The sequence below is a fragment of the Rhamphochromis longiceps genome, linkage group LG23 (assembly GCF_057381845.1).
Source record: "Rhamphochromis longiceps isolate RC_006_pf linkage group LG23, R_longiceps_female_GT1.1, whole genome shotgun sequence".
Classification (NCBI taxonomy): domain Eukaryota; kingdom Metazoa; phylum Chordata; class Actinopteri; order Cichliformes; family Cichlidae; genus Rhamphochromis; species Rhamphochromis longiceps.
In genome coordinates, this window is record NC_140578.1 from 43,572,545 (window position 1) to 43,585,043 (window position 12,499).

At 42.5% G+C, this 12,499-nt stretch overlaps 2 protein-coding genes across 2 annotated transcripts in view; both read left to right on the forward strand.

Annotated features, from left to right (window-relative positions):
- LOC146642763 (NACHT, LRR and PYD domains-containing protein 3-like) overlaps window positions 1-12,499 on the forward strand; it is a 197,216-nt gene that overhangs the window by 37,880 nt on the left and 146,837 nt on the right. The window lies entirely within an intron of this gene.
- The window catches only part of LOC146642764 (protein NLRC3-like), a 50,570-nt gene that overhangs the window by 36,560 nt on the left and 1,511 nt on the right, over window positions 1-12,499 (forward strand). The window contains exon 6 of the mRNA XM_085397194.1: window positions 1,584-1,778. Within this exon, the coding sequence (XP_085253320.1) occupies window positions 1,584-1,778 (195 nt within the window). The remainder of the gene's footprint in view (window positions 1-1,583; window positions 1,779-12,499) is intronic.

A 12,499-nucleotide genomic window follows, 5' to 3' on the forward strand; every position in this document is an offset into this window, starting at 1 on the left:
CCTTCAAAATATTCTGCAGTCGATCAAAAACTGAAGCAAACCATGAAGCAACATGTGAACATGAGCTGATGCTGCTGAAGTGAAGCAAAGTTACAGAGGTTTGATTACAGACACAGCTGAGAGTTTGTAATCTGTCATCATTTTAAAAAGTTTCCATGGAACAGCAGAAATGAGGCTTTACTGTCAGAGGCCGACAGCACTGAACACAACAGCAGACTGGTGGCTAATAAACAGTGAATGATGCAGAAACAGATGTTTGAAGCTGTTCTTGGAGTACACTGAGAGAGAGAGAGCTGTGCAGGCAGGAACAGCCAAAGTCAGAGAGAATTCATGAGCATATTGATCAAACGTGAAGCAGAGTTTGGATCTTCTTTTGCTGCTGCTTCACTCAGTTTTGGTTGGAGACAGATGAAACCTGCAGCTTCAGGATCTGTGAGCTGTCCACTTTCAGCCCCGACGGCGTGTCCGTGTACGTGCCGTCGAGTGAACGATCCACGCTCTGTGTTTCCATCTTTGTGTGTTTAGCTGCTCTCATTTACTGTTTTAGCTGTTTGCTGCTTGTTGAAATAGTTTGTGAGCTTTAACCTGAGATTCTGGCAAAATACATTTATATTAAACATCGATTCAGGATTGAATGAATCAACATCGTTTTATTCAAATTAAAACCATTTAAATGGGAACATGAATTTTTTACAGCCGCCTCTAATGCTGGGTAATGTCAGCTGGTCCATGTGCAGCTGGCTGTGAGGCTCAGGGAGCGTCTACAAAGTGCAACACTGAAAGAACATCATCCATAAATATTGAGTAAGAACTGGACTCTCATACAGCGAGACTCAAATGCCTTTAAACATCAGCTTATCCTGCTGATCCAAGTCCAACACTGAGTTTGTAAAAACATGTTTGTCAATCATTTTGTTTGGTTTCTGAGGAAAATGATTCAATAACTTGCTGCTAATACACAACATTTCATCATATTTCCTCATAACCCTCTTTTGTCTGACCATTTGATCCCATTTGAATTTGCAATAAAGGATCCACAGAGTTTGGTGACAATAATGACAGTAGATGTTTGTGTGAAAGTGCTGGAAGCAAATGAGTGTGTGATGTTCTTTCAGTGTTGCACTTTGTAGACGCTCCCTGAGCACTGGTCTCACAGCCAGCTGCACATAGAGACCAGTTTTGTTAGTCCAGGTCAGAAGATGACTTGTTGGAATGAAAATGAGCTTGTAGTTTGTCTGCTTTAATAATGTGACTGGAAAAAGGTGTTGGACTTCAAATATGTCCATTTCTGTCACACTTCACCTTTAAAAGTGAAGCCATGTGGTTCCTGGAAGGAAAAACACGACTTTTTCAAGTCTTTGTCCTGTTTTTATGAGAAATGTTCGACTTTAATGTGAAACATTCAGAGTTTTTTCTCTTGTTGTGTTTGTTTGAAGCTGCTTCCTGTTGGCTTCAGCTGTTTGGAGTTTCCATTTTCTAAACTTCTACATTCTGAACCTTCTTCAGCTCTGAACAGATGATGAAACACTGAATGATTTCAAGCACTTTGTCTAATAAACTTACATCTTTCATTCTTTATACAGATTGGAGCGCTGTGATTTGTCAGAGATCAGCTGTGATTATCTGGCAGCAGCACTGAAGTCCAACCCCTCCCATCTGAGAGAGCTGGAGCTGGGTAATGACTCCTCTTCTTCAACTAAGAACAACCTGCAGGATCCAGGAGTGAAGCATCTGTGTGGTTTCCTGGAGAGTCCAGGATGTAAACTTGAAACTCTGGGGTCAGTCAGCATGTTTTAGTTGTGCTGAGATGAATATGATGTGAAAGTTGTGCTGACACTAAACTGCAGACATCAGGCTGATATTATACTGATCCACACTGAGGATCTTCATGGTAAAGTCTGTTTTCTTCTTCTCTGGTTTAGTCCATTGACTGCAGCAGAACAATGTTCACATTTCAAACAGTGATACTCAACGTATGGCCCGCGGCCCACACGCGGCCTGCCCACCTTTACTGATTCAGAGAGCTGTGTTTGTGTGGGCGGGGCTCAGACAGCTCCGCCCACTCAGTTTGTTCCCTCCTGATTCATCTGCATGTGTTCTGCTTCACACTGCTCACCTCCACCAAAGACTTCACAAACATCTTCTTTCTTTGAGTCCAGTTTGTCCCACAAACACTTCCAAATCTCCTCCTCTGAGATTCTGCAGCTTCTTGCAGTGTGACTCAGCTGACTTCTGACAGACCACAGACTGGCACAGCATCCACATGTGTCTCCTTTCAAACAGGCTCTTGATGTTTCCTCCCACATCATTCTGGCCTCTCAGTCTCCTTTGTTCTCCAGCTCTGTAGCTCCATCTGATGAAGCTTCAGTTTTCCATGTTGGTAACAGTAAACTACAGCCTCTGCTGTCAGCTGGGTAACTAAACAGAGCTGCAGCACGTCTCTGCGGTGGTGCTACATCCAGCCTGCAGACGGCCGTCTACATGTTGTAGTGGTTTACACTCACACGACGTGCGGCGAAGTTGATGGAGTAAAGGTTAGAGTGAAAGAAGCTGAGGATGGGGTGTCAATGTGGAGCGATGAGGTGACCACCCTGCAGTCTACAGTAGAGAGTATGAAGGAGGAGCTGTCTGACCTGAAGGATAAATGTGATGAAGGCAGGAAGCGGAGAGCTAACATCCACATCATAGGGATCCCAGAGGGCCTGGACTCGAGCTCCTCCACGGCCGTATCCGTGCTACTACGTGAAGTGCTGGGTATGGATAAAGACGTTATTGTCGACCGCTCACACAGGAGCCCTATCCTGAGAAAGCCAGCTGGTAACCCGCACGCCGTCATAGCCGAGCGTCACTACTACCAGGATTGTGTGGCTACGCCGTGCCAGGGCCCAAGCCCCGCTTGAGTTTAACGGACAACCTATTGCAATATTACGACTGGGCGATATGACCCTAAATTCATATCTCGATATTCTTTAGCTGGATGGCGATATACGATATATATCTCGATATTTTTAAAGCCAGAAAGTTCGAACAAAAAGAGAGTTCTTAGTCAAAGCTGTGTCCCAAATCTCACACAGGCACATTTATTAACATACAGCGTAGATGTACATGAAACAATTACTCAGGAATAAATGATCAGCATTTATTAAATAATAATGCTCCATAAATAAAAGAAAACAATGTTGTTTTTGTGCATAACAAAAAGCTCACAATCGTGCAGTCAAAATGTAAACTAACAGACGCTGAGCATAATAACAAGCAGCTGCTCTGTTCCCAGGTTCTACTGCGTGACTGACAGCCTGGAGTTTGAAACCCTCTTTGTAACCGAGTCAGGAGTGGACAAACATCTTGAGAAAGTTGAGGGTAAACAGGAATGTTTCCTCTGGATGAGTCCGACTCTACCAGAGGAAAAGGGGAAAGATGCAGAGAAGACAGCGTGAATGTAACAGGTGCCATTTATGGTCCTTATACACACTCAATACAGTAATATTACGTTGAAGCAGAGTACGTATCACTCCGTGAGGCTCCTCGTAGCTGTAATGCTCCAACAATCCATCAAGCGGTGCGGCCTCGTAGCTGAGCAAAGTCGTACCAAAACATCTTTTGAAAGGTTTCTGAGCGCCGTGTAGCACATAAAATCGGTTCGAGGTCAGTAAGCACAACCAGAATTCATCCATAAGCCGCACTGTCGATTTATGAGAAAATTACAGGATTTTAAGTGCAGAAAATATAGTTTATGGTTTTCCTTTGATCTTAGCAAATATCTACGCCTCTAATTGGGACGATCACAGATTTTTCACTAATGTCTTTGCGCGGCTCCCCAATATGTCATCACACAATATCATCTTTGAGGGAGACCTAAACTGCTCATTATCTGCTATGGACCACAGTTCACACAAAAGTACACTTAGTCCAAACTCAGCATGCGTCATTCAGAGCTTTCTTGATAATTATGGGCTGGCTGATGTATGGAGATTTCATAATCCTGCTTCACATCAATACTCTTTTTTTTTCTAATGTCCATAAAACATATATTTCTATAGAAAAACGTCTCCCTTTAGTTACAGAATGTGATTATAAGACTCTGGTGATTTCTCCTCTTGTTTTTTCAATGTGTATTCCTGATGCCTGCTCCAACTATCAGCCATGGAGATTCAACTCAGTGTTGTTAGCAGATGAAGAGTTTGTCAGTTACAAAAGGTCTCAAAGACATTTTTTTTCTATCAATCAGACCCCAGAGATGTCATCATCAGTCATTTGGGAATCTCTAAAAGCATCTGAGAGGCCAAATAATTTCATTTTGTGCCAAACAAAGTGCAACACTGAAAGAACATCATCCATAAATATTGAGTAATAACTGGACTCTCATACAGCGAGACTCAAATGCCTTTAAACATCAGCTTATCCTGCTGATCCAAGTCCAACACTGAGTTTGTAAAAACATGTTTGTCAATCATTTTGTTTGGTTTCTGAGGAAAATGATTCAATAACTTGCTGCTAATACACAACATTTCATCATATTTCCTCATAACCCTCTTTTGTCTGACCATTTGATCCCATTTGAATTTGCAATAAAGGATCCACAGAGTTTGGTGACAATAATGACAGTAGATGTTTGTGTGAAAGTGCTGGAAGCAAATGAGTGTGTGATGTTCTTTCAGTGTTGCACTTTGTAGACGCTCCCTGAGCACTGGTCTCACAGCCAGCTGCACATAGAGACCAGTGTTGTTAGTCCAGGTCAGAAGATGACTTGTTGGAATGAAAATGAGCTTGTAGTTTGTCTGCTTTAATAATGTGACTGGAAAAAGGTGTTGGACTTCAAATATGTCCATTTCTTTCACACTTCACCTTTAAAAGTGAAGCCATGTGGTTCCTGGAAGGAAAAACACGACTTTTTCAAGTCTTTGTCCTGTTTTTATGAGAAATGTACGACTTTAATGTGAAACATTCAGAGTTTTTTCTCTTGTTGTGTTTGTTTGAAGCTGCTTCCTGTTGGCTTCAGCTGTTTGGAGTTTCCATTTTCTAAACTTCTACATTCTGAACCTTCTTCAGCTCTGAACAGATGATGAAACACTGAATGATTTCAAGCACTTTGTCTAATAAACTTACATCTTTCATTCTTTATACAGATTGATGGACTGTGGTTTGTCAGAGATCAGCTGTGATTATCTGGCAGCAGCACTGAAGTCCAACCCCTCCCATCTGAGAGAGCTGGACCTGAGCTCCAACAACAAGCTGCAGGATCCAGGAGTGAAGCATCTGTGTGGTTTCCTGGAGAGTCCAGGATGTAAACTTGAAACTCTGAGGTCAGTCAGCATGTTTTAGTTGTGCTGAGATGAATATGATGTGAAAGTTGTGCTGACACTAAACTGCAGACATCAGGCTGATATTATACTGATCCACACTGAGGATCTTCATGGTAAAGTCTGTTTTCTTCTTCTCTGGTTTAGTCCATTGACTGCAGCAGAACAATGTTCACATTTCAAACAGTGATACTCAACGTATGGCCCGCGGCCCACACGCGGCCTGCCCACCTTTCCTGACTCAGAGAGAGGGGACCCTGATTAACTGTGTAGCTTCTTCCTCACAGTTCTAAGTATCAGACACAACAATGAATAATCCACAGCTGACTGTCTTTAGCAGGTCAAAGGTCACGGCACACAGCAGACAGTCAGAAATATTCTAACTCTGATCATTTATCAGTTGTGACACTGTGAGACTTGATCAGAGGTGTGATCATCACAGCAGAGGCCTTTGTGTCAAAGTCACTGAGGATCAAACAGAAACACATGAAGCAGATTTTCCTCTTCTGGCTTTTTATAGCAGATAACCTTCAAAATATTCTGCAGTCGATCAAAAACTGAAGCAAACCATGAAGCAACATGTGAACATGAGCTGATGCTGCTGAAGTGAAGCAAAGTTACAGAGGTTTGATTACAGACACAGCTGAGAGTTTGTAATCTGTCATCATTTTAAAAAGTTTCCATGGAACAGCAGAAATGAGGCTTTACTGTCAGAGGCCGACAGCACTGAACACAACAGCAGACTGGTGGCTAATAAACAGTGAATGATGCAGAAACAGATGTTTGAAGCTGTTCTTGGAGTACACTGAGAGAGAGAGAGCTGTGCAGGCAGGAACAGCCAAAGTCAGAGAGAATTCATGAGCATATTTATCAAACGTGAAGCAGAGTTTGGATCTTCTTTTGCTGCTGCTTCACTCAGTTTTGGTTGGAGACAGATGAAACCTGCAGCTTCAGGATCTGTGAGCTGTCCACTTTCAGCCCCGACGGCGTGTCCGTGTACGTGCCGTCGAGTGAACGATCCACGCTCTGTGTTTCCATCTTTGTGTGTTTAGCTGCTCTCATTTACTGTTTTATCTGTTTGCTGCTTGTTGAAATAGTTTGTGAGCTTTAACCTGAGATTCTGGCAAAATACATTTATATTAAACATCGATTCAGGATTGAATGAATCAACATCGTTTTATTCAAATTAAAACCATTTAAATGGGAACATGAATTTTTTACAGCCGCCTCTAATGCTGGGTAATGTCAGCTGGTCCATGTGCAGCTGGCTGTGAGGCTCAGGGAGCGTCTACAAAGTGCAACACTGAAAGAACATCATCCATAAATATTGAGTAAGAACTGGACTCTCATACAGCGAGACTCAAATGCCTTTAAACATCAGCTTATCCTGCTGATCCAAGTCCAACACTGAGTTTGTAAAAACATGTTTGTCAATCATTTTGTTTGGTTTCTGAGGAAAAAGATTCAATAACTTGCTGCTAATACACAACATTTCATCATATTTCCTCATAACCCTCTTTTGTCTGACCATTTGATCCCATTTGAATTTGCAATAAAGGATCCACAGAGTTTGGTGACAATAATGACAGTAGATGTTTGTGTGAAAGTGCTGGAAGCAAATGAGTGTGTGATGTTCGTTCAGTGTTGCACTTTGTAGACGCTCCCTGAGCACTGGTCTCACAGCCAGCTGCACATAGAGACCAGTGTTGTTAGTCCAGGTCAGAAGATGACTTGTTGGAATGAAAATGAGCTTGTAGTTTGTCTGCTTTAATAATGTGACTGGAAAAAGGTGTTGGACTTCAAATATGTCCATTTCTGTCACACTTCACCTTTAAAAGTGAAGCCATGTGGTTCCTGGAAGGAAAAACACGACTTTTTCAAGTCTTTGTCCTGTTTTTATGAGAAATGTACGACTTTAATGTGAAACATTCAGAGTTTTTTCTCTTGTTGTGTTTGTTTGAAGCTGCTTCCTGTTGGCTTCAGCTGTTTGGAGTTTCCATTTTCTAAACTTCTACATTCTGAACCTTCTTCAGCTCTGAACAGATGATGAAACACTGAATGATTTCAAGCTCTTTGTCTAATAAACTTACATCTTTCATTCTTTATACAGATTGAAGAGCTGTGATTTGTCAGAGATCAGCTGTGATTATCTGGCAGCAGCACTGAAGTCCAACCCCTCCCATCTGAGAGAGCTGGAGCTGAGCTCCAACAACAACCTGCAGGATCCAGGAGTGAAGCATCTGTGTGGTTTCCTGGAGAGTCCAGGATGTAAACTTGAAACTCTGAGGTCAGTCAGCATGTTTTAGTTGTGCTGAGATGAATATGATGTGAAAGTTGTGCTGACACTAAACTGCAGACATCAGGCTGATATTATACTGATCCACACTGAGGATCTTCATGGTAAAGTCTGTTTTCTTCTTCTCTGGTTTAGTCCATTGACTGCAGCAGAACAATGTTCACATTTCAAACAGTGATACTCAACGTATGGCCCGCGGCCCACACGCGGCCTGCCCACCTTTCCTGACTCAGAGAGAGGGGACCCTGATTAACTGTGTAGCTTCTTCCTCACAGTTCTAAGTATCAGACACAACAATGAATAATCCACAGCTGACTGTCTTTAGCAGGTCAAAGGTCACGGCACACAGCAGACAGTCAGAAATATTCTAACTCTGATCATTTATCAGTTGTGACACTGTGAGACTTGATCAGAGGTGTGATCATCACAGCAGAGGCCTTTGTGTCAAAGTCACTGAGGATCAAACAGAAACACATGAAGCAGATTTTCCTCTTCTGGCTTTTTATAGCAGATAACCTTCAAAATATTCTGCAGTCGATCAAAAACTGAAGCAAACCATGAAGCAACATGTGAACATGAGCTGATGCTGCTGAAGTGAAGCAAAGTTACAGAGGTTTGATTACAGACACAGCTGAGAGTTTGTAATCTGTCATCATTTTAAAAAGTTTCCATGGAACAGCAGAAATGAGGCTTTACTGTCAGAGGCCGACAGCACTGAACACAACAGCAGACTGGTGGCTAATAAACAGTGAATGATGCAGAAACAGATGTTTGAAGCTGTTCTTGGAGTACACTGAGAGAGAGAGAGCTGTGCAGGCAGGAACAGCCAAAGTCAGAGAGAATTCATGAGCATATTTATCAAACGTGAAGCAGAGTTTGGATCTTCTTTTGCTGCTGCTTCACTCAGTTTTGGTTGGAGACAGATGAAACCTGCAGCTTCAGGATCTGTGAGCTGTCCACTTTCAGCCCCGACGGCGTGTCCGTGTACGTGCCGTCGAGTGAACGATCCACGCTCTGTGTTTCCATCTTTGTGTGTTTAGCTGCTCTCATTTACTGTTTTAGCTGTTTGCTGCTTGTTGAAATAGTTTGTGAGCTTTAACCTGAGATTCTGGCAAAATACATTTATATTAAACATCGATTCAGGATTGAATGAATCAACATCGTTTTATTCAAATTAAAACCATTTAAATGGGAACATGAATTTTTTACAGCCGCCTCTAATGCTGGGTAATGTCAGCTGGTCCATGTGCAGCTGGCTGTGAGGCTCAGGGAGCGTCTACAAAGTGCAACACTGAAAGAACATCATCCATAAATATTGAGTAAGAACTGGACTCTCATACAGCGAGACTCAAATGCCTTTAAACATCAGCTTATCCTGCTGATCCAAGTCCAACACTGAGTTTGTAAAAACATGTTTGTCAATCATTTTGTTTGGTTTCTGAGGAAAAAGATTCAATAACTTGCTGCTAATACACAACATTTCATCATATTTCCTCATAACCCTCTTTTGTCTGACCATTTGATCCCATTTGAATTTGCAATAAAGGATCCACAGAGTTTGGTGACAATAATGACAGTAGATGTTTGTGTGAAAGTGCTGGAAGCAAATGAGTGTGTGATGTTCGTTCAGTGTTGCACTTTGTAGACGCTCCCTGAGCACTGGTCTCACAGCCAGCTGCACATAGAGACCAGTGTTGTTAGTCCAGGTCAGAAGATGACTTGTTGGAATGAAAATGAGCTTGTAGTTTGTCTGCTTTAATAATGTGACTGGAAAAAGGTGTTGGACTTCAAATATGTCCATTTCTTTCACACTTCACCTTTAAAAGTGAAGCCATGTGGTTCCTGGAAGGAAAAACACGACTTTTTCAAGTCTTTGTCCTGTTTTTATGAGAAATGTTCGACTTTAATGTGAAACATTCAGAGTTTTTTCTCTTGTTGTGTTTGTTTGAAGCTGCTTCCTGTTGGCTTCAGCTGTTTGGAGTTTCCATTTTCTAAACTTCTACATTCTGAACCTTCTTCAGCTCTGAACAGATGATGAAACACTGAATGATTTCAAGCTCTTTGTCTAATAAACTTACATCTTTCATTCTTTATACAGATTGAAGAGCTGTGGTTTGTCAGAGATCAGCTGTGATTATCTGGCAGCAGCACTGAAGTCCAACCCCTCCCATCTGAGAGAGCTGGACCTGAGCGACAACAACAAGCTGCAGGATCCAGGAGTGAAGCATCTGTGTGGTTTCCTGGAGAGTCCAGGATGTAAACTTGAAACTCTGAGGTCAGTCAGCATGTTTTAGTTGTGCTGAGATGAATATGATGTGAAAGTTGTGCTGACACTAAACTGCAGACATCAGGCTGATATTATACTGATCCACACTGAGGATCTTCATGGTAAAGTCTGTTTTCTTCTTCTCTGGTTTAGTCCATTGACTGCAGCAGAACAATGTTCACATTTCAAACCTTCAAAGAAGAAGAAAAATCCTCCACTGGAAAATTCACTGTGAAACTCTCAAACTCTTCATTGCACCTTAAAGTCTGTGTGACACTGAAATCCAAAGCAAAATGTGCGTTTGCTTTACAGACAGCAGTCCAACACAAACATACACACATCATCCAAAACACAGTCCAACATCCAAATCTCCTCCACTGCCAGCATGAATGATGGGAAAGAGAAGGAGGAACACTCTGACATTCAGGGTTAGAATGAGTTTCATCAAGCAGACTGTGAAGATCAAAGCTGCATTAGAAAGCTTACATGAATGAATGAGTGGACAGAAGTGGACAGAGATCATCTGAAGCACTTCAAAGGCTTTAAATCAGCACATTTCTCTTTATTCTTTATCAACTCTGTTAGTTTCTCTCAGTTTTCTGTGGAATGAAGCTAACAGCAGGCTAATAAGATGCTGACCAATAGGTTTCTATTAAAGGTTGTAATTTGTATATGAAAAAGTGCTTTGGCTCAGCAGGGATCAGCTTACAGGTAGAATACAGCTGCTGGATGGGATTAGCATGTCATAGCTATCTACCAAACTGCTAACTGGGGGATTTCAGGCCATCTATGGATCATTTTTGCTAACTGTTTATTCAGCTTAGGCTCACAGGGCTGCAGCCTGTGCCCTAGCTGTCATAGGGCAAGAGGCGTGGTCCACCTGCACAGGTGAGCAGTCCATCACAGGGCCAACAGAGAGCGACAGAGAAGCACTCCCTCACATCCACACCTACAGCCAATGTAGAAGCACCAATGAACCTAAGCAGCATTTCATTGGACTGTGGGAGAACATCCAACCTCCACAGAAAGGCCCAGCTGACCAACAAGCTTCAACCTACAACCTTCTTGCTCTAAGGCACTAGTGCTAACCACTTTTGCCCATTTCAGCCCAAATCCTGCATCTTCCTGTTTCTGACTCCAGGCCAGCTCCACTAACACTTTCTCATCAGACACTGCCACCTAGTGGAGGAAGTCTTAGTTCCATTTGAAGCTTCAGATTACAGTTAGTTCCTTTACAAAGAGGTGGAGGTGGTGGGGCCACAGCACCATCATCACTGAGTGCCATAGGACACTTAACCTTTGTTTCCATATGCTGGGAACTTCCTGTTGTTCCAAGGAGGACTGGAAAATGTGTGAAACTCTCCCAGTCAGTTCCTCACAGCACACTTCAATCATTTCCCTCCCACAGCATCAGGACCAGGGCTTTTTCTCTCTTTGGTCCCACTAAGAGATTTCCACACAAACACCTCATCAGTGGGACTCTCAGAGCTACCAGCCCTTTGCTACAATCACAAAGCTCTTCATTGAAATCAATGATATCAAAGCTGGAATCAAATGAGTCCAAGTCTTCTGCTGATTCAGCATCACATTCACCTTTTTAATTTAGCTTTTACTTAGCGTTTATTTATTTTATGCTTATTTATTCTATCCTGTTATTCTATTATTAATTTAGGATTTAGAATTTTAGGATTTGATTTTATTCTTATTCATTTTTTAATCTTCTTACTCCATTTATATTTATATTTATATTGTATCCTGTTCTTATTATCATTTTACCCTGTGTATATCGTATTGCGTCATATCTCCAGTGTTTCCTCGGAGGGCGCTCTCTGCACCGGGGCTGTGATTGACCGTGGCTGCTGGGTCTCTGGGTGTCCTCTCAGCCTGGCTGGGGGGCTCCTTTGCCTCCCTCCTGCTGTGTGCCCAGCCTGGAGGCTGCGGTCTGTGACCGGCTCCCGGTGCAGACGGCTCCCTGTTATAGTGTTTCCTCACTTGGCTCATGCGAGCCCAGCCCAATTTTTACTCTTTAAGTGTGCGCGTGTGTGTATGTGTGTGTGTGTGTGTATGTGTGTGGGGGGATATATGTGTATTGACTTCATTCCTTTCCAAGCCAGCCTTGAGTGTCCTTTATTCAGCTCATCCTCTGCTTTACTTTTACACCTGATTTTAGCTGCTTTATCTCTCTTTCAACAGGTTTCTGTGCCTCAATCTTTTTCTTCTCTCCCTCATAACAAGACAGCTTCTTCTGCCTGAGAACATGTTGGAGTGATTTACTAATCCAGGGCTGCTTATTGGGGAAAATACTTCCTGTTTCCAAAGTAATCCCCATTTTTCCCAGAAAGAAATGTCAGTAGAAATCGATGATCTAAGTGAGAACATGAGCCTTTCAAAAGTCCCAGTGGGTGCAGTCAAAGCAGTCCCTCAGTCCCAGTATAGAGTCTTTGGTCCAGACTGGAACAGCTGTGTGCCCAGTTTGAGCTCTCTTCAGTGCTGTGACCTGACAGACCCAGAGGGGCCATCACATCACATTTAGAAGCTCCCCTGATGGAGCCACAACACATGTCCAATACTTAGTCTGTCTTGTTGGACCAACTGGAAGAAATGATTCAAGGACTTAGTCACAGAACAGAGATTCAA